The 22113-nt window shown below is 33.6% G+C and overlaps 1 protein-coding gene across 1 annotated transcript in view; it reads left to right on the top strand.

Annotated features, from left to right (window-relative positions):
- The window catches only part of Pgls (6-phosphogluconolactonase), a 28664-nt gene extending 6763 nt beyond the window's left edge, over positions 1–21901 (top strand). The window contains exons 3-5 of the mRNA XM_085823179.1: positions 10314–10462; positions 13493–13633; positions 21612–21901. Coding sequence (XP_085679305.1) covers positions 10314–10462; positions 13493–13633; positions 21612–21722 — 401 coding nt within the window. The 3' untranslated portion in view covers positions 21723–21901. The remainder of the gene's footprint in view (positions 1–10313; positions 10463–13492; positions 13634–21611) is intronic.
- The last annotated feature ends 212 nt before the right edge of the window (positions 21902–22113 follow it).

Here is a 22113-nt window from a genome sequence, read left to right as displayed (position 1 = left end):
TATATGTCCAGTGAAAAAGAAGAAATTTCACGCTGCCATATTATTATCTAAATTTTTTGTCTACATTTCGAACTTTAACCCTGAAATGTTTCCAAAAATGCAATTTTCGCACATGCAAAAACCACGTTTTGAACACACAATTTAAGCTAAAAATCTGAAACAAAAACAAAAAATTTAGATAGAAAAAACGTAATGTTTCTAACCAAAAATATTTGACAAAAATCCATGTACACAGCAATATGTTTTAACTTAAAAAAACTTTTATGAATTGCACAGTCTAGGCAGCAAAAGAATCTATGAACTACGCACAGCTCGCTTTAATAAATTAATATGACAACGATAAATTTCAAAGCATACCATGTACACAGGATCCTGTTTAAACTTAAAAAAACATTTATGAATTTCACAATCTAGGCATTGTGCACAAATCAACAATTTTGCTATATCACATGTCTCTCTGCGATTCAAAATTTCTAAAATAACGATAGAAACTTGCCACATGAAAACCACAATCCAAATCTTAAACTCCGCTGACAGCCACATACTTTACCAGCAACCATTTGACTGCAAATCCACACAAGAACTATCAGAAACGTCCTTCTTTGTCCGAGTTATCATAGCAGCTCTGCATTTTGGACTCCATTTAAAAGTCCCACAGAAATTCCAAAAATACACTTCGATCCTCATAAACCCGTGAACAAAAGACTCGTTAACAACTCCAACATCGTACCTTTTAATACTAAATTTACTTTCCACACAATCTAAAATACGTGACTGAAATCTTGCCGTCACATGTATCATTGCAACATAGGCCATTTCAAAACACGCACGACACAAACCAATGAGCAATTAAACCTATGCAGCAAAAGAGTTAAGTTTCAACGTCAAAAGGGTTGCCATACAAACAACACCATCCTTAATACCAGCGCAGAATATATATCGCCACATTTGGTGATCTTAGGGCGTATATATGAGTAGAGCTGAAAGAAAGCTCAGGTGCAGTGCACGTTGTGTCAGGCTCCTGGGCTAAGCCTCAACCTGCGTATAATGCCGTAAGGAGTGACATGACTTCCCTAACATAACATGGCATAGTTCTTAAATGAGACAAATCTCGTGAAAAGCATTGATGAGCCCTGTGTCTTGAAGTCAGTTTCTTCCTATGTCTCGAGATGTTTCAAGCAGTAATGTCATGGCAACGGTCGCAATAAAGCATATCCTGGATGTCGCAAGCTACCTTTACGGCGGCTGGCGCCCAAATGGGTGAAGAAGGATGACAGTAGAAGTTCTCTGGTGACTTGGATGGAGCTACTGGGTCACGTGGTCCAATTGTGTACCTGGAAAGCGGAGTTGCCAACTCTCCCGATTTAGGTGGGAGACTCCCGATTTTCGACTGCTCACCCGCCAACCCGATTTACAATATATTTCTCCCGACTTTTTCTTGTTCTTAAAATTTTTCATGATTTTTATGGAACTTGGCTTAATACTTTTTTATATGAAAAAAAAAAAAAAAAAAAAAAATGATTTTGATCGTCTGAAAGCAATTGAATTTTCTCTAGATTATATCTAAACCAAAATCTTGCGAATCTGATGAGAATTTCTGCTTTGTGAGTGAGAGCATACATATCCAGAAACGTCGTTCTCCAGTTCTCCAATGAGCATCGAGCTCCACTGCGTGTCATCTGGTGTATATTAGCCAATGAGCACAAAGCAAGCTCAAGGCTGTTAATTGGATGTTCTTAGTTTTGTTATTTCTTTCATCTCGTCCTGAGTTGTGTGAGTACACGTGCCTTCGGGAAATAGTTTTAGAAATTATCTTTTGTTATGTCTGTGAGAAAGGTGAAATACTCGTGTACGTTTCAAAAATCATACACAGTTGACTTTCCTTCCATTATTTCCTCAAGGAAATGTAATAAATTTGTGCTGCGTACCGTCTGTCGTAGCAATTTTTCGATTTCGAATGGTGGATGGACGGATGTTCTTAAACATGTGCGTTCACAAAAACACAAGGACAACAGAAGTAGTTTTGAAAGAAACGAAAATTAAATTTTTCTTCGGAAACAAAGGACCAAAAAGTTATTAATGCAGAATGTGTCGTCTGCTGTTTTACTGACTGACTGGCAGGTTATTGTCGGCAATGCAGTCCTGTGAACTGCGTATCCGGCTCTATCAAACAAGCCACAATAGCGACATCACGATAAGTCAATCGTCACGTACCTTTTCACTGGAGCACGAACTCAAAGAAGACAAAAATAAGTTTTATCTTCATGTTAGAAGTTACTGTCGAGTATGTGATTACATACTACATAAATTTCCAGTCAACGATGAAGTGATTTTGCATGCTAAAGTTGCTGATATTTCTGCTCTAGCAAATGCATCTTTTTCTGATATAAGGTACTTTTTGAACAGATTTCCTGTGTTACTTCATTTAGTCATGAAAGATGATATTGATGTTGCCACTGATAATGTTGCAGTCGCAATTTTGGAGTTTAGAATTAGAAAACTTGGATGAAGTTATAAAATCAGCTAGGACACCCAGTGGAGTTTGATTGGAAAACTGAAAGGTGCTGATGGAATTTTAAAATATAGTGAACTGTCTAGAATTATGTTAGCGATTGTGACAGCTCCAAATAGTAACACAGAGTGTAAGAGTATTTTCAGTGTTGTTGTGAAAACGAGGACTAAATTTAGATCTAATATTAGTGATGACACATTAGAAAAACTTTTATTAGCGAAAGCAGGCCTATATGGCCAATTACTATGAACAAAATTATGAAGTTTCTTTCTTAATGAAAGAAAATCTGCCACTGTTCATAATATTTGTACGAAAACTGATTAAAGTGGGTTCCCCCCCTTAAACGATGCAAGTAATAAAAATGTTTTTTGTGTAAGGTATTTTTTTGTTGCTTGCATTTAAGAATTGTTAACTATTTAAAGTTAATTCATTATTAAAACTATATTTTTATCATTTAAAAAGTCTTTTTAACATTGTGAAAAATCTCCTGATTTCGTAAAAAAAATCTCCTGATTTTTGAGTGTCATAGGTTAGCAAGTATGGGAAAGTAAGTGCTTTATCTTGTGACGAATTCAAAAGACAAGAGGTAGCGTAACTGATTTTATTTCGGTTCTTTCTAGGCTATATGCAAAAAAATAAAAATATTGTTCTCACAGTAGGGTGAATAAGTTCCTGTTTAGATGAAAGTTCTTGTTTGGAAATAGTTCAAAATGAGGCTGTCTTGAATAAATCAAATATCTAAGCCGGTGGTTGCCGGACTGAGCTGTGTCCGAGCAGGATGCTCTTCGTAAGGTAGCGGCGAACCCGGCTACATCGCTGTAAATCTCTCGCAGAGATATTAGTATCACTCTACACAGAGCAAAGCAAAAATTTGCTCGTGGTCAAGCTACAAAACCTGAGAGAAGGTTTATCTCTCTACTTACTGCAACTAACTCTCACTTTTTTTCTCTCTCTCTGGAACTACGTTCCATGATTTTGTTCAAGTTGTCATGGGCGTGTCGGAAAAACTTCTCAGATGGAACTGCGCATGCTCGCACCATTGCTGTGTGTGTTTTCTTGAGCTCTGATTTTCATCTTTATTTTGCGATAATTAATGTGTGTAAACTATTTATTGTGTATAATTTTATTTGTGCAAGTGCTCTGCTTTATATTTGTGCAATTTGTTTCAAGTTAAAAGAAGTATTGTTAATATTATGGCTCTTGCAAAATTTCGGTATGGTTAACCCTAGCTTAACGATTTGTTTACTTCTTTGAGTAGTGCTACGAAGTAAAAGAATGCCAAGATGGACGAAGACGATGATGTGTTTTATAGTGCGCTTAAATGTTGCTATGATAAACTTGAAACGGCTATTGAGTCAAAGTGTAATATGAACCAGAATATTCGTGAAGAGGCAAGGCATGCAATGTGTGAGATAAAGTGTTTGATTACTAAGAATTTTGAACGTATTAAGTCGTTGGGTTACCGTGAAGCTTGTAGGGAAAGTCTTAAAGACATTTTCGTAAAACCAACGTATGCTAGTGCTGTGTTGCCATCTCCTGTGGAGAATGCAAAACAAAATTCTTTAAGTTGTGGTCTTGTCATTTCTTCGGAAAATCGTTCGTCAGAGGATATTAAGAAGATTCTTAAATTACAAATTAATCCTGTAGAGAAAAAAGTGGGTATTCTCAATCTAAAAAATATTGGAAATGGCAAGGTATTGATAGAATGCCCCTCTGAAAATGATTTAAAAAGGATACAAACTGAAATTCAAGTAAAATCACCGGAATTAACTACCTTTCCTTCTAAACGAAGGAATCCTACGATCTTAATAAAAAATGTCCCTAATGAGATAAGGGATGAGGATGTTCTCGATGTTTTAAAAAATCAAAATCCAGATGTTATCGCCTCTGAAAATAAATGGAGTGAATCTCGAATTTGATTTACGTTAAGGAAATTTCAAAATACGAGACATTTAGTTGTTGAGGTGCATCCAGACATGCGTAGAGGTATTTTACAGGAATGTAGACTAAAAATTTCTTGGAGCATCTGTACGGTGGATGATTTTGTCGTGATTAATCGGTGTTTTAATTGTTTAGGATATAATCACCGTGCTGAACACTGTAAAAATCTACGTGCTTGTTATTTCTGTGCACGTGAACATGAAAGTAAAAATTGCCCACATAAGAATTTGAAAGTCTGTATCAATTGCATTAGACGCAATCAAAAAATAAAAGATGAGAAAAAAAAATTAAATGTGCCATTTGCCTTTTTCTGAAAGTTGCTCTTGTCATGAATTTATAAGAAGTCAAAATATAGCAAGAACAAATTATGGATAATAGTCATAATTTTATTTTAAAATTTGTTCAAATTAATTTACATAGATGTAAGGCTGCTACTCAGCAACTTGTTTTGAATATGGAGGTAAACAATGTTTCTGTTGCTTTTATTCAAGAACCTTACTCTTATCATGGTCTTATGCCTGGCTTTCCAAGTTCCTTTAGGTTATACTATGATTTTAACTCAGAGGTCATAAAGGCTGCTATTGTTGTTCGAGCTGGATTTCTACCTACTTTTTTGGATTTGAGATTCTTGGATTATAATATGGTGACTCTTGATATTATTTTTAAAGATACTAAATATTTTCTATTTTCATACTACTTTGAGCCCTCCCGATGTATTGAATTTGATTTGCATAAAATAAGTCGGGTCTTCCAGGCTAAGGATCTTGCAAAGCTTATTTGGGGTATGGATTCCAATAGTAAGTCTGAACTGTGGTTTAGTCCCCACAGTGATGCTCGAGGAAACAAGCTTGGAGATTTTGTCAGCTCCTATAACTTATATGTGATCAATGAGGACTGTGGCCCTACCTTTTGTTCGGAACAGGGATCAAGCTATATAGATGTCACAATTATGGGAGCTGATTTGCTAGCAAATGTTACCCGCTGGTGTCTCTCGGACTGTGAATCATTGTCAGATCATGCAATGATTGAATTCAACTTATCTGTTTCTGATGCTTCTTTAATTGCTGTCAGTAGAATTTTGTTTAATACAAAAAAAGCAAATTGGAGATATTTTGAAAAATATTGTTCACAGTATATTTCTTTGATCATTAATGGTTTGGATTCTTGCTCGAGCACTGACTCACTTAATGCGATTGTAGATTTTATGACTTCAGTTATTTTTCGGGCATGTGTTAAATCTATGCCTATTAGAAGGACTGGTAGGCGAAAAGTACCTTGGTGGTCATTGGAAATTTCCATTATGAGAAAGAAAGTCAACGCGGCTAGACGGAGGTTCCAGAGGACTACTAGCAATGATATAAGGGACTTGTATAAGCGGAAATACTTTGATTTAAGGAAAAAATACAATGAAATGCTTATTGAGGCCAAATTAGAGTCTTGGAGGAAGTTTCTTTCCGATATCAATAATGAGAATGTGTGGAAAAAAATTTACACTTATGGTATTAAAGAAAATTTTTTGAGGAAGATTGAGATCTCGGGCCTTCAGCTTTCAAGCGGTAACTTTACGTCTTCCTTGGAGGAAACTATCGATGCTATTCTTGATAAAGCTTTTCCTCCTGATTGTGTGAGACTTGATAATGACTTTCATACTCAGTGGCGCTCATCTGCTCGCAGTAGTTATGCGTCTCAGATTGATCCTCCTTTTTCGCAGGCCGAGGTTGATGATGTAATTCGTAATTTAGGGCTTGGCAGGTCTCCTGGCCCGGACTCTATTCCCAATGAAACCATAAGATACTTCCATCGTCTTTTTCCTGCAGTTTTTCATAGATTATTTAATATATGTTTGAATCTTGGTGCTTTTCCACGAACTTGGAAGAACGCCCTTGTTATTGTGATACCCAAGAAACAAAGTATCACTGTTCCACATGTGAATAATCTTAGGTGTATCTGTCTTCTTTCTTCTTTAGGTAAATGTTTTGAAAAACTAATTACTAACAGAATTACTTGGCATCTACATAAAGAAAATATTCTTAGTGCTGACCAATATGGTTTCATTGCTCAAAAATGTGCTGAGGATGCACTTCTGCGTCTTAGCAACATTGTACAGAGGGGTAAGATGAGAGGTTTGTACACTATTTTAATTTTTCTTGATATTGAAGGAGCTTTTGATAATGCATGGTGGCCTGCTATTCTCAATTTACTAAAAGAAATGAAGATACCTCAAAATGTGTTTAATGTTGTTTCTGATTTGCTGAAAGACAGGACGGTCGAGCTTACTTTGGGTGGCACCTCAAGTGTTCGCCGACCTCAAAGAGGTTGTCCACAAGGTTCTGTTTCCGGTCCCAAGTTTTGGATTATTATTATGAATGATCTCTTACAGAAACTTTCTGATCTCTTCAGTTGTGAAGTCATTGCCTTTGCAGATGATTTGTTGATTTGTATTCAAGGAAAAGAAATGCAAAAAGCTTTTCGTCTCGCCCAAGATGTTATAGATTTCATTTATCATTGGTCAATAGATTTTAAGTTAAAGTTTAACCATGCAAAATCCAAGGCCATGTTTATTGATAGAAAAAATACTACTTATGAAGGATATCAATTGCTTTTAAATGACAATCCCCTTGAGAGGGTGAATGAAATTAAATATCTAGGTGTTTTTTTTGGACAGCAAATTTAACTGGAAAAAGCATATTTCCTACATTTCTAATAAATGTGAGAGACTTCAGCGTGGGCTGAATCGAATTGCTTGTAATAGTTTTGGTGTTAAATCGAATGTTAGCGCAATTATTTATAAACAAGGCATTGTACCCCTTATTTCATATGGATGTAGAGCTTGGGGATTGTCTCTAAAAAAGAAAATTAACTCTAAACGCCTGCTTCGAGTTCAAAGACGAATTTTGCTGCGAGTTATAAGCGGTTACCGAACTATTAGTTACAATGCTGTTTTCTCTCTTGCCGGATTTCCACCACTGGATTTGTTTATTCTGACTTTTATAGATTATAAGAATAGTCTTGCAAATTACTCCAATTCTCACTTTGGTCGTTTATTGCCCTTGTCTGTTCTACCACATCCTTCTGTAAGACAACCAGTACAGATTCTGGATAGTACGGACACTGATGTTAATTCATTCTCATTTGTGCTGTATACGGATGGTAGTAGGATTGATGATAAAGTTGGTTTTGCTTATGTTATTTTTGAAGATGATATTGAAATTGAGTGTCACCAATTTCGCATTAGAAATGAATGTACTGTATATATTTCTGAACTTCTGTGTATTAATTTTGCAATCAAGTGGATAATTAGCCAGAATGGATGTGGTTCCAGCTACTTAATCTGTACGGATTCACTCTCTTCCCTGGAATCTCTTAAAAATACCTCTTTATGTAATGATATTATTGTCAATATACAGCAGTCTCTCGGAGATCTGGAGAAGAGGGGTATTTCAGTGTTTTTTACATTTGTCCGTGATCATTCGGGTAATTATGGAAACGAGAGAGCTGATTGGCTTGCTAAGAATGCAACTAAAAATGATATTAACGTTGATGTAAATATTCCAAAATCTTATTTAAAAAAAACATTCAAAGCTAAAATGATTGAGCAGTGGAACTGTGATTATATCTCTTCTGATAAGGGATCTGTTACAAAAGCATCCTTCCCAACTATTTTTGAAAGACTGAAAAGTAAGGACTTGTTGCTCAATTTTAAAGTTACGCAATTTTTGTCTGGACATGGTAAGTTTAATGTTTATCTTGAACGATTTAAGCTGATATCTTCCAATTTGTGTAATTGCAATCTTAGCATAGAGCAAAGTGTTTTCCACTTGCTTTTTGATTGCCCACTGCTTGATAAAGCAAGAAATCTTTTGAAATGTAGATTGAAATTCATTGGAATTCATTGGCCGCCGAAATGTTATGATTTTGTATCCTCGATTTCGGCCTACCGAGCTTTCAATGATTTTGTTGACTTTTATTTTAAATACTGTTAATGATTTCTTTATACATTTTTATACTTTTGTATTTACTTGTGTTTTTTTTTTTTCCTTGTTATGATTTCATTGTATTGTTGAAAACTGATGATATTACTTACTATTCTGCCTTTTTCACTTACGATTTGTAAGTCTCGTGCGATACTTTGTGGTGCACGAGGATTTCTTTTTCTTTAAATAAAAAAAAATAAATAAATAAAAAAAAAAAAAACTGGGGGTCTCAAAACGGGGGATCTGTGACACTGAACCTAAAAACTGATGAAAGGGAACTGAGCAATGTCTCCTTTCGAACAACTATAAGAGGAACAAAAGAACTGGGATTGTTTTGTGACTGCTGGTCACTTCCTCTTTCCGAGAATTCGCTAAGAAATACTCTGTCTGTGGGAACTTTCGAGGTGGTCATTCCTTTTCTCAGAACTTTGTGGTGGTCGATAAAATAGCTTAAGATGTTACAGCTATATTAATAGAATAGCTTAAGACGTTACAATCTTGCTAATCAGGCATTGGTCAGGGGGAAGGGCAAGTGCAAATCTTATGTATCTATGTAGGTAGATTTAATAAAAAGAATAAAATATTAAAATGAAATATCTGCAGTAAAAAGATCTAGGAACGAAATAATTTGGCAGGCGTAAACACTATTGTAGGGGAATGAGAGTAAAATAAATTGAAGAGTATTACAACTTGCATAATGCAGTTTTATATATATATATATATATATAAGTTAGGCAAGTTAACTGGGCAAAGTAAAGCGATTCAGGGGTAAAAGAAATTGCAATTCAATCTGTTGATTCAAACAATGAATTCATTTAAGTGCCAAAGTACTGCTGCGGGTCTTTTCCTATTTCCGTTGTCTGCATAGTCATAATTCATACTTGGAATCGAACTGTTATCAACTTTCTCAATATTTCTAAAAAATCTTGTGGCAATTTTGGCTATGCATACAGTCATTTTCTCTATATTAATCTCTTTATGTATAACATTGTTACTGATATACCTGGGTCAGTTTTCCATTCTTCTCAGCATAATATTCTGACTCTGCTGAATTTTTCACATACAAAACCCAAAATTGGACAGGCGTATGTTATGATGGGACGTAGCATGGATTGGTATACATGAATTTTATTTTGAAGAAATAAAATGAAGTTTCGGGCAATTAAAGGGTTGAGTAATGCTTTAGTACCTCGAAACTTATTCAAAATATATGGTAAGTGTAGGATCCAAGTGATTCGTTGGTTTAAAATGACACCAATGTATTTTACTTGCTTTGCCCAGGGGATGCTGATCTCGTACATTTTTAGAATGATGTCTATGTTGATGTTTCTTCTGATGGTGAAATAGACAGCTTCAGATTTTTTGATGATCTTAATTTTCCATTTAATCATCTAGGACTCTAATGCATGGAAATGTTCTTGTAGTGTTTGTACGACTGTGGTCATAGACGCATTTTGGTGGAGGATCGCAGTATCATCTGCATACAATGCTAGTGTAGTGAGGGGGGTTGTGTGGGATGTCGTTCGTACAAATTGAAAATAAGGTAGGCGAAAGTAGGCTGAAAAAAGTAATTATGATGCAAGTTTAAAAATATGTTTAATAATCCTTTATTTATTATTTTTATGATGATTTATAATATATTGCCAAAATATACAAAATTCTGTCTCATTATTTTTCATTTTGCAATGGAATCTTAACTTTTATACCTAATCTAGTGTCTAGTGTTAGTCATTGCTTGCTATTGGAAGAATAATGTTTCAAATTCCATATTATTTTTACTATTAAATTAATGCTGTTTTATTACTATGCATTATTAAATATTATTGTACTGATGAATTAATAATTTTATGTTTTTATATAAATTTTGTATAATTCGTTTTTTAAAGTGGAAGAAGCTGCAAAAGATTATGCTCACAAAATTGAACAAGAATTCAGAATCTCATCATCAGCCATTCCAAAATTTGATCTTTTATTGCTAGGCATTGGTCCAGATGGTCACACATGTTCTCTCTTTCCTGATCACCCACTCCTAAAGGTAAAGTACATTTTAAATACACATGTGACAATAATCATATCAAAATGAAGGCATAACTTAGCTATGATACGGTTGAAATTGATGATAAACATGAACATTATGTAAGTGCAATGAAACCTAGAGAACTATTTCCTTATTTATACATGTTCTTTTAGTATGCTTAAATAGGAAATTTCAAACTTTTTTAATTTTAGATGTTATTTTGAATTCATTGCTTAAAAGAAAAGAAAGAAAAAAAAAAAAAAGTGAGAGAAGGATGAATGACATTTTGTTACATTCATGATGAAAATAAGTAAATGGGACAAAAAGGCTGAAAATCAAGGCTTTTTGTTTTTCCTTTTCTTTTTGATTATCTGCATCCTCTCCAACAAGTTGCAGTCTATTTTGCAGAGTATTTGTGAACTCGTCAACTTAATATTTTGCCAATCTAATACTCAGAAGGCAACAGCCATTTTCAAGATGGTAGTGTACTAAGAATTCCATGCAAGAGTGACCAATCAACAAAAGTAACAAAGTAAGAAACATTAACCTTTTTCAAGAAGGCCTTTTTTGTGCTGTGTTTTTCTCCCAACATACACAATGACCTGTTTTCACTTCAAATAGCATCAATGAATTGCACAAACTCGACATCCATCAACCTTGCATTGCACATTGGCCAAAACAAACGTGCTACATGAATACGTTTTTGCAACTTTTCGATATGGGTGCAAATAATCAGAAAATACCTTTTTTTTCAATTTTGTTCCCATTTTGCTGAAAAATATGAATAGAAAAATCATATTTTATGAAGTATGGTAGTGTACCTTAAAAATTACATTTTAAAAGAAAGGATTCATTATAAAACAACAAAAAGAAAAGTATGAAAAAATATTTTATTATAAATGCAACATGTATTTCTTTGCAATAACAGTAAAACACCACAAACTTGTTAACCTCCAAACTCCATACAGTTTTTCGAATGTAAATAACGAAATTCGCATTTAATATGATCACGAAACCACAAAACTTCTGTTTCCAAATCTACCTTGATAAATGTTTGAAACAAAAGGTGTGCAATTCGTTTTTCTTTTCTTTTCTTTTCTTTTTTTTTCTTTTTTTTTTTTTTTTTTAAGTGTAAACAGATCCTGTGTACATGGGAGAGAATAAGCAGCAAAAAAGTATTGCATAAGGATTTTTTTTTAAAAAAAAGAGTAAGCGTTTAATTTTGGATGTTTCTTGCTTTTTTAAATTTATTTATTCATTGTTCTTTTATAGAATTCTTAGTGCATCGCCATTTTCGAAATAGCTAATTTTTATCCTTCTTTCTTTTTTATGCACTTTTTGTTTGCTGAATTAACGTGTCATGAAGAAATTGCTTTTATATGCATTCTTTAATTTCATGCTATTCTCTCTCTTTTAGTGTAATTTTTATGACAGTGGGCATGCCTTAAAATCCACAAAACTCTAGAATCTGCACAACTTGTGGTCCTGTACTGTGTGAATTTCTGTTTTTCTGCTGACTAATTATATGTTTAATGACTTTATGTATTCTTTTGACATCTTTGAAAATTTCGTTATTCATTGTCATTATGTTTAGAACTGAATGATGCTGTTTAGAACTTGGCCTGTCCGACATAAGGCAACTGCAGGCTACTGACCTATTGACCGACTGTCAGTTCCAGTTAACTGCTTAAATTACTACACTCTTCTCAAAATCTGAATAACTGTCTGGAGAGAATGAGCTTGTGACTAAGTTTGGAGGGATAAAACAATATATAAATTGTCACATGCACCCTCTCGAGGAAAATACTTTGAAACTTGGTCCTTAAACAGACTTTATGAAAAGTTTTCAGCCTAATTTTTAACCTTATTGTAGTCCCTTTACAATTGTTACTTTATTTCATTTTATCTTTTAAGAAATTAAGTTCTTCGCTGACATTTTTGTCAACTCGATCTGGAACCGATGACTTTTATAAACACATATCTTGTACAGTTTACCTTACGAGCCCTTTGTCACTGCACTTCTCTTACTCACCAATTTATCTTATTTCAGGCAACATGCTGAATCACAGGTCACCTATAAATACTTTAAAACCACAATTAACATTTTAAACAAGATTGCAATTCTGTCCAGAGTCCTAGCAAAATTAAATCTAAAATACAAATTACTTGCTTTACCATTATTTATTTCAAAACATAATTTATTTAAAACTTAAATTAATTTTCAAAGAAAGAAAGAAAATTTTACTTAGCCTTTTTATTAGGATCAGCAGTGTTCTTTGTCTTTGGTCCAGTGCAATGTTCGCTTTCTAATCTAGTTTTGAAATTCTTCTTGCCTCTGTCTGGATATCTTTTCTCAATAGCCCTCCAGTTAGCTGACCAACTATTGTATCCCAAGTGATAAAAAAGAAGTTAAATTTGATATCTGATTCAGATGCCAAGTAGAAATTATTTATAACTTGTAATAATTACATCTGAGGGATGATCTATGAGTAAGTGAGATTTACTCGATTTTGAGCTACCTTTTTGGTTATCAGGTAAAATATATAATTCAGAAATTAATTCTTTGATTTTTCTTAATTGGATCCATAACAAGCTTTTTTTATAAAGTGAAATATCTCATTACAGCCATAACATACCGATTTTTAGCATTCAGGTTGCCTAGGTGTTATAATATATCATCAATGTAAAATGCAAGTTTTGCATGACAATCGCAAAACAAGTTTAGTGCACAAATCATGCACTAAAAGTAACCTAGTCAAATATATTCGGCATACCTTTAAAATATTTTACTGCATACTTTTTGTTAAATTATTGAATTATTTTTTGGGCACTTTATATTGTAGAGCTCTAAGTTCTGTAAAATACCATTTGAAAATCATTGCTAAAGCACCAAGCTCAAGATCCACTACTGACAGAAAATTAGATTAATGTTTAAAAATTGTTTATTATTTAATTAGAAAGTCAGTATGTAACCTGTGTTGATTAGTATTGAAAGAAAAATTGGAGCAATTGTTTAAGAAAGTAATTCAATATATACTTTAATTGTAGGAAGAAAAGAAATGGGTTGCTGCAATCGATGATTCTCCTAAACCTCCTCCGTGCCGCATTACATTAACTTTGCCCGTACTGAACAATGCTAGATGTGTTGTATTTGTTACAACTGGAGAATCTAAAGCAGAAATTTTTAAAGTATGTACATACAGTTTATAAGTAATTTATATTTTAGAATAACATTATTGGTATTTGATTTTTACTCTTTATAATACACATTAAATGACAGTATAAACACTAGTTGGATTTTAAAAAATGAATATGGTCATGTTTCATTGGTACTTCAGTTCACTTGTATAATATAACCAGAAAACAAAGTACCAGATTTTGTAATCAGTACGGTCTGTAGTACAACCCTGAAATCTTGTATTCCTATAAATGAAATTGACTCAATTTTGAACAAATTCCAGTGAGCGACTTTTTTGGTGATCAGGTAAACTGTATCGTGTAGAAATTAATTCTTTGAATTGGATCCACAGCAAGCACTTTTTAGAAAATGAAATATATAACACATTGTTTTCTAGCATTCAGGTCGCTAGATACTGCTATATGTAGTCGATGTCGAGTGCAAATTCTATATTACAATTGCAAAAACTGTTGTAATTTTTAAAAACCATGTATAAAAAATGTGAAATATATAATGTATAAAATTCGATCGTGAATTTAACTGATGTAACCCATTGTTGGCTAATTGGGTTAGAGTAGAAGACAGTATTTATAATAATAAAATGATTTAACTGTGTAAACATTTTATCTTTTATATATACACTGCTCAACATTGAAAATGCAGCACCAAGAAGGAGTGGTCAGAAAGTGATGAAATTTAGAAAAAAGACAGCGACAGCAAGTAGCAATAATTGATCTTTATTTCAAAATGATAGTCAGAATACAAAGCGAGAACGGCATCGCCTCAGTAGGATGTAGGACCACAGTGGACAGCGATGCACGAAAAAACACGTCTAGGCATAGAGTCAATAAGAGTGTGGATGGTGTCCTAAGGGATGGCTCTCCATTCCCTTTCAACGATTTGCCACAAATCGTCTTCTGAACTAGGCAGGGGCAGACTCTGCAAACGGCGTCCAAACACATCCCACACATGTTAGATTGGTGACAGGATAGGAGAATATGGTAGCCAGGAAAGCATCTGTATACTTTGCAGAGCATGTTGGCAGATGCGAGCATTGTGTGGTCGGATGTTATCCTGCTGAAAAATTGCCTTAAGCAGCCTCTGAAGGTAGGGGATTGCCACCGGCCACAGTACATTATCCAACTATCATTGGGTCGTCATAGTGCCCTGAGAAGCCCACCAGCGGCCGAGCGGTAAAGTCGCTGAACACTGGTAGCTCGGTTCGAGGTTCGAATCCCACGAACGGGCTGGCTGCATGGGCGTTTTTGTGGTTTACCCCCTTGTGTAATGTGTATATAAGCCAGTTCCCCTTAGAAAGTCCTCCACGAAGGCATCCCTCCCCTTAGGCAGATAACTTTAGTGTGCTTTGCCATAATCTCAATAAACCAAACCAAACCATAGTGCCCTGAATACAAACTAGAGGTGACCTGCAATCGTAGGCAATAGCGCCCCAAACCATTATGCCACGTTGTCGCGCGGTGGGGCATTCCACGTTTACTGCCGGATTAGATCTGTCTCTACGTCGACGCCACACATGTATGCGGCGACTGTCACTGGATAAACAGAAGCATGACTCATCTGAGAACATGTCGTTTCGCCATTCTGTCATACACATCGCTCTAGTCCGGCACCATTCTAAACGTTGGCGTCTATGCTGTGGGGTCAATGGCAGTCTTCTTAACGGATGCCATGAGTGCAAGCCACGTTCAACCAATCGACGGGAAATGGTTCTGGTCCACACAGGAACATCCATGGTATCGTGCACATGCTGCAGAATCATGGTACAAATGACTTGCGGGACCGCCACGGCTTGTCGGCATATGCATCGATCCACGTGTGCTGACGTCACTCTGGCTGCACCTGCACCCCTCCTTCTTCCCACATTTCCTTGTTTCAACCGTGTTCGCCATAGCCGATGCACTGTGCTCGCATCCATGTGGGTATCAGCTGCGATTTGATGTAAGGACCAACCCGCCCTTCTCAGTCTGATCACCATACCCCTCATAAAATCGTCTATCTGCTGGAAGTGCCTTCATTGACGGCGGCCTAGCATTTTCTCCTGTTACATGTATCCGATCCGAACAAGTATGGCTGGAGTAGCACGCGAAGCGCGCTGTTTCCAGCTCATGAGGAGAGCCAGTAGGCACATGACGGTAGGAAGTCTGACGTGGTAGGAGTTAAGAGAATGAGGTGAGGCAGAAGGGGGGCAAGCAAGATGCCGCAAGCCTAGGAATTAGGCCAGACAAGAAGACGCGCCGCAGACAGAGCTGTGCAAGGTAAAGCAATAATGAGTTTTTAAGATAAGATACTGTGAAAGTATACTACATGACAGAACGAGTTTGTAAGAATACAAACTCTCATTACACGTATCCTCCAGGACAAAAGCCAACTTTTTTTGATAATTCGTCTGGCAGAAATAATGACACGAATATTGCCCATTCTGCATGTTCCTTCCCTTACTTCACGTGCATCGGAGAGCTGCGCATTTCACATCATTCGCATAACTCGGTGATGTGTGTCTACTCTAAAATTTGCATACATTTCTGACCACTCCTTCTTGGTGTTGCATTTTCAGTGTCGAGCAGTGTATATATATATATAAAACATAAATGGGAATCTAAAGTCCAGCCTGAATGTTTTACTGAAGAAATTATGTATTATTGAATAGGCAGCCAAAACTATCTTAATTACAATAAACATGTTCTGTTGTTTTAATCTATCTTCTTACTTTTCCATTTTTATATCTGCTAGATATAAATGCATAACGTACATAGCAATGCATCTTCGTAACATAATTATAATCCCTGGTTTAGTAATAATAATAGTATAAATGTGCAAATTATCAATTGTATATTTCACCTAACTATCAGTTCTTTTATTTCCTTATGGATTTATGTCATGTAATATAGGAACAGAAATAAATTTGTTGCAAATGCATTGATTAGTTCTCAATAATAAAGTAATTTATGTTGTTAGTAACAGCTTGCAGTATAAGCTGTCACTAACAAGGCATTGGCTTAATAAATGTATACTCAAAAGAACTGAAATTTAAATATTTATTTAATATTTAGTATTTTAAAAATTGAATAACCTACAGCAATAAATTCTTACTCATTGGTGTACTTTAACTGATATACATCATGTGTGTGTGTTTCTCTTCCCCCCCTTATTTAAAAAAAAGTTATTTATATATATTTGTATGTATATCATAAAGTAAATTACAATAATCAGCACAAAAATTTTGATGGAAATGTCAAATTGGAGTGAGAAAAACAAATTCTTAAAGTGTGAGGCCAAGATTAAAATTAATGTAGGCAAATGAAAGTTTATGTAAATACAATAATTAACATAAATGAGTTAATTGTAGCTAATGAAATGATTTTAAAGCGATTCTTGAAGGGGAATTTCAAATCCTTTCATCAGTCAACAATTTAGTAATTGTAAAATAAGTGTTTCTGTCCTTCTCAATAATTAAAGTAATGAATGTGCTTAAAAAAAAAAAAAAAATCCAGATTAACAAACAGCTATGCCCCTTAAGATTTGCAATTTTTAAACTGTGCAAATGGAACTATTTTCAAAACAAATATAAGAAATTCTCAAATAAATAAAATAAATAAATAAATAATAAAAAAATAAAAATAAAAAAAACTTTAAAAAAATTAGAAGTTCATGAAAAGATGTTGCACTTTGGGGAAAAAAAAAAAAAAAAAAAAAAAAAAAAAAAAAACACTTGCAAGAACCTGGCAAACTAAAAACATGTATGTCTAACTAAAATCTTGTATTAGGAATTTTTTCTGTACTTTAAAAATTGTGCATTGTGAAAGAATTTATCAATCATTTCATTTTATTTTATTATTTATATTATCCAATCAAAATTTAATTTCCTGGAATAATTGATTTGATAACTCGCATTCACAAGTTATTTCTTTCTGAGGAAATAGCTGCAGTCTATATACTTCTTCAGATATTACATTTATAAATTTAGTATACGATAGATAATATTTTAAGTAGTTGAAAAAACTGTTAAAATTAAATATCCTTCATAAAATAACATTAAATAGCTTAAAAATCCAGAATTGCACTCTACCGTATGACATCTGATACGCTTTAAAAAGCAGAATAAGTATTGTATTATTTTTATGTCAATATTTTGGTATTCTTACCTGCAAAATCTCATAAAACATCACTTTGGATGTTCTTTAGCCTCTTTGCTCTTGGTGCAGGAAGAACGAGGTTCCTCCATGTGCTTGTGACTTTGGAGTGCTGAACTAAAGTGCATTTTGCAGTTAAGCCTAGCATAGAAAAATAATCCCTGTAAAATCAGATTTTTTATTGAAATATTTGGATTTTTATATATTTTCATTAAACATTAATCATTATATGATTCTTATGCAAATGACTGCCACTCATCTCCGAGTAAGTTAAAATTAAGTTGCAGATGTTTAATTCTTAATGCAATAAAGTTAATTCATTAACTTTAATTTACATTTAATTAATTAAAAGTGAATATTAAAGTTTTATTAAACAAATCAACCTCAAAAATTTTACTAACTTCCTAGCTTTTAAAGAAAATTAGTGTAATGATTCTGTGATAAGAAATCTAAGATTAAATTCATGTGTATTTATATTTAAAATTATTAATGTAGAGGGTATTTTAAAAAAGGTCGCTTAAGATGTTGAGTATATTTTATCAGAAAAGGCAGAAAATTTGACAATAGTAGTTTCAGTACTGTGTTTGTGGAATTCAGAAAATATAAAGGATAACTTTTTCAGCATGCATGAATTTGAATAAAATGGAACTTAAAGGACTGGGATGGGGAAGAAATGACAAATTTTAAGCTCAGCTTATTGAGAAAAAAATCGTCCAGTTTAACTGCTGAAGCTGTACTGTGGTTCTTATTGAACAAAAATTTAATCTGTAAATTATAGTAGCTGCCAATTCTTCTAATCTGTAAATTATGGTAGCTGCCAATTCTTCTGGTTTTTCATCAAATTTCCTGTTCTCCTTATAGGTCACCAAATTTCTCAGTTTTTAATTTTTAACTTTACTAAGAAAAAACTACCAAGGAAAATGTTTTCCAGCAATAAATGATAATTTATAAAATATGCTGAAAATCACAAAGAGTGCAGGAATGGAAACTTTCTTAAATTCAATAATTTAAGAAACTGCACTCTTTGTGATTTTCAGCATATTTTTTTTATACAAATAATTAATTAACTTCTAAATCATGCATTATAAAAAGAATTTGAAATTCTTTTAAAATGATGTTGCTGCACCATGAAAAAATCTAGGAACTTTCGGAAGGTTCACTGCACATGGCAGCTATGCATTATGCTTTTAAGAGTCCTCCATAAAAGTGTCGCTTCCCTTAGGTAAATAGCCCTAGCATAGACTAGAAGAGAAACACGCTAATGTGACAATCAAAATCGTAAAAACAACCTTGTATTTAGCGTAAGTATAATGAAACACTCAATCGATTTCGAGGGCAGCTAAAGGTCCCTCCTTATCAGGAGAAAGAAATACCTAGAAAGAAGAAAATAAAGGAGAAGGAGTCTCAGAAACATGTGGTCCTTATCAGCACTGCACATGGTTAGAATTGGATTTTTAATCAGAGTTGCACTGGCCGCTCACTTTTACTGAGCCAGGATATCTGATCAAGCATAAAGGACAAGAAAAATTAGAGAAGTTAAAATAGGGAGCGAGGGGCAAATGCACCTTCATGTTCAAAATCTGAACTTCAAATAATGGAAAGCAAGCACTGAACGGATTTTTATACCCTCTGGTAGTACCAAACGCGAGGAGGTAACGCCATCTATCGGGAAAAATAACTGAATTAAGAAAGTAGAATTTTAAAGGCATCAGGACGGACTGGATTGGACTTCAAATCATTAACTAAACCTGCTAAATCTTTGTGAATGTGAAAAGCCTCAAGAAAATCCAATTCACCTATGGAAGAAGCCTTTTGGATAATTTTTGCAGACCCAAAGTCAAAATTATGGTTAAATGTCCAACTATGATACGCTATTGAAGACTTGTTAATTTCGCCTTTTCTGACATAAGATTCATGTTCCTTGATACAAAACTTCAATGCTCTTTTTGTTTGGCCAATATATCTTAAACCACACTGACACGATATACTATAAATTCCCCAAGAATTTAAGACAGAAACGCAATCTTTTAGAATCGAAGGGTGAATTTTATTAATAGGGGAGAAAACGACTTGAAAATTGAATTTCTGGAGAATCCGTGCAATTTTATAGCTAACAGAAGGATAAAATGGAAGCACGACAAGGTCATTAATATTATTTCTAACAGTGGAATGTCTTCTTTGATGGGAATCTGAAAATTTTATTTATTTATTTATTTTTTTTAACGGCGTTATCAATAATCATGGGAGAAAATCCATGGTCAATCGCAACTGCTCTCAAATAATTAAGTTCATTGGTAAGCAAAGATTCAGAGGAACAAACTAAGCATGCGAAATACATAATAGTAAAAACATTTACCACCCCATGCTAAGTCATGCCGCCCTGTTAAGCAAAAAATGGCTTCTTTTTACTATTATGTATTCCGCGCGCTTAAAGTTTGTTCCTCTGAATCTTTGCTTACCAATGAACTTAATTATTTGAGAGCAGTTGCGTTTGATCGTGGATTTTCTCCCGTGATTATTGATAAAGCCGTTAATTTTGCACTATATTTTAGGGGAGGCTGTGAAATCAGATGGAAATTTTTTGAAGCTGCATGACATTATCTCATCAGTTAATACATTTATCTTTAGACACAGCTGTAACTGCTGGATAATTTTGACCTCCAAATGTCTAACATTACTAATGCTGGGAAATTACTTTTATGTCCTTAAGATGATTGCTGTATGATACAGAAAAATCTCTGCAGACATCTGAAGAATTTCAAGTCTATCAACAACTTATCACAATTGTCATTTATCTAAATATCACATCACTAATTTATATTTAAAGTTAATAATTCATAAAATATCTCATATTTAATTCTAATTGTACCTCATTTATTTTCATTCTTCTTATTGTTATATTCTGTATTGTAATACTAGTGCAGGTACATTGCATGACAAAAAAAAAAAAAAAAAGGAAGGACAGTTCTATATCTCCTGTTCTACTGGGCTGATTGACAAAATTCACATTGTGTTTTTTATGTCTCAAAAGTGCAACTTAGGCTATATATTAGATTTATATATAGCATTGTTCTAATATAGGTATTTTGACACAAAATCGTACTTCTGAAATGACATGCCAATTTTTTTCAATATTTCGATTCTACAACTTAAATTATGCCTAAATATTATCTTTTGTAAAATTTGGTGCGAAATTTACAGAGAAATTAAATTTATCTTGGTGTATTTTTTCAGTTTGTCGCATTTTTCGAGACATAAAAAACATAAGTTGAATTTCGTCAATCGGCCCAGTAAATATAGGAGTAGCCTTTTTATAAAAAGAAGGAAAAGAGCTTAGGCAATATTGCCCATTACTCTTCTTAGAAGAGATATAGAACTGCTCCTTTTTTTTCGCAGTGTACATTGTAGTTTCAAGTTAAAGTTAGTATGCATTTTTACTTTCATAGAATTTTTATATGTAGCAGGGCACTAAATTCTAGATTCGAAATTACTTGTATCCAATATAGTAATATGACTGATAATTTTAAAATCTAAAATAAATATAAATTTTCATAGCTGTATTTGTTAGATTTCTGATTAAATAGTATTGAAATATTGTGGTACGTAAATTCATTCTTTACCAAACTTTGCCATAAAAAGGTGACGTGCACAACAAAAAATTTCTAGATGCTTAATCTTATGGCTTTATTTTATTAACATGATCTGTATTGTATTAAAATTGAATTAATACTAAAAGCTATTATACTTCGATTAATATTTATATAGTTGTGTAATCAAAATTTTTCTGCTCATATAAGATTATCTAAAATACCATAAATTATGTAATTGTTTCTTTTAGGAAATTCTTGAGGGAAATGGTCTTCGTCCTTTACCAGCCGCACTTGTGCGTCCTACACAAGGGGATCTGCACTGGATTGTTGATAAGGAAACAGCAAGATTTGTTGTGTGATTTCCTTTTTACTTTAAATTCTTGTTGACGTGTTCAAGATGAGCATTGGCTCTGGTATCATGCCTTAAAATTTGTGATATTGGTTATTCATAAAGTTTTATACTTTTAAAGATGACTAAATTATATTTTTTATTTTAATATAATCTGTTATGTTATTGCAATAAAATTGTTAGAACAAATGTATTGTAATTATTATGTTGTACTTGAATTCTACCAGTAAAATTTTAATGCAAAAATATAGTGATGGTGCTTTGCATAACAAATGCAATACTACTTTACTAATTTATTAGTTGTAACTATATTTTATATGCATATACGTATATATTGTACAATTACATACATATTGTATAATGAGACTATATATATAAGGGCGAGTCAAATGAAAGTGAGC

This window comes from Stegodyphus dumicola, chromosome 9 (assembly GCF_044657685.1).
Source record: "Stegodyphus dumicola isolate Sdum_Otavi_A_Nest chromosome 9, ASM4465768v1".
NCBI classification, from domain to species: Eukaryota; Metazoa; Arthropoda; class Arachnida; order Araneae; family Eresidae; genus Stegodyphus; species Stegodyphus dumicola.
Note: the sequence above shows the minus strand (reverse complement) of the source record. Positions and strands in the feature narration are given on the sequence as shown.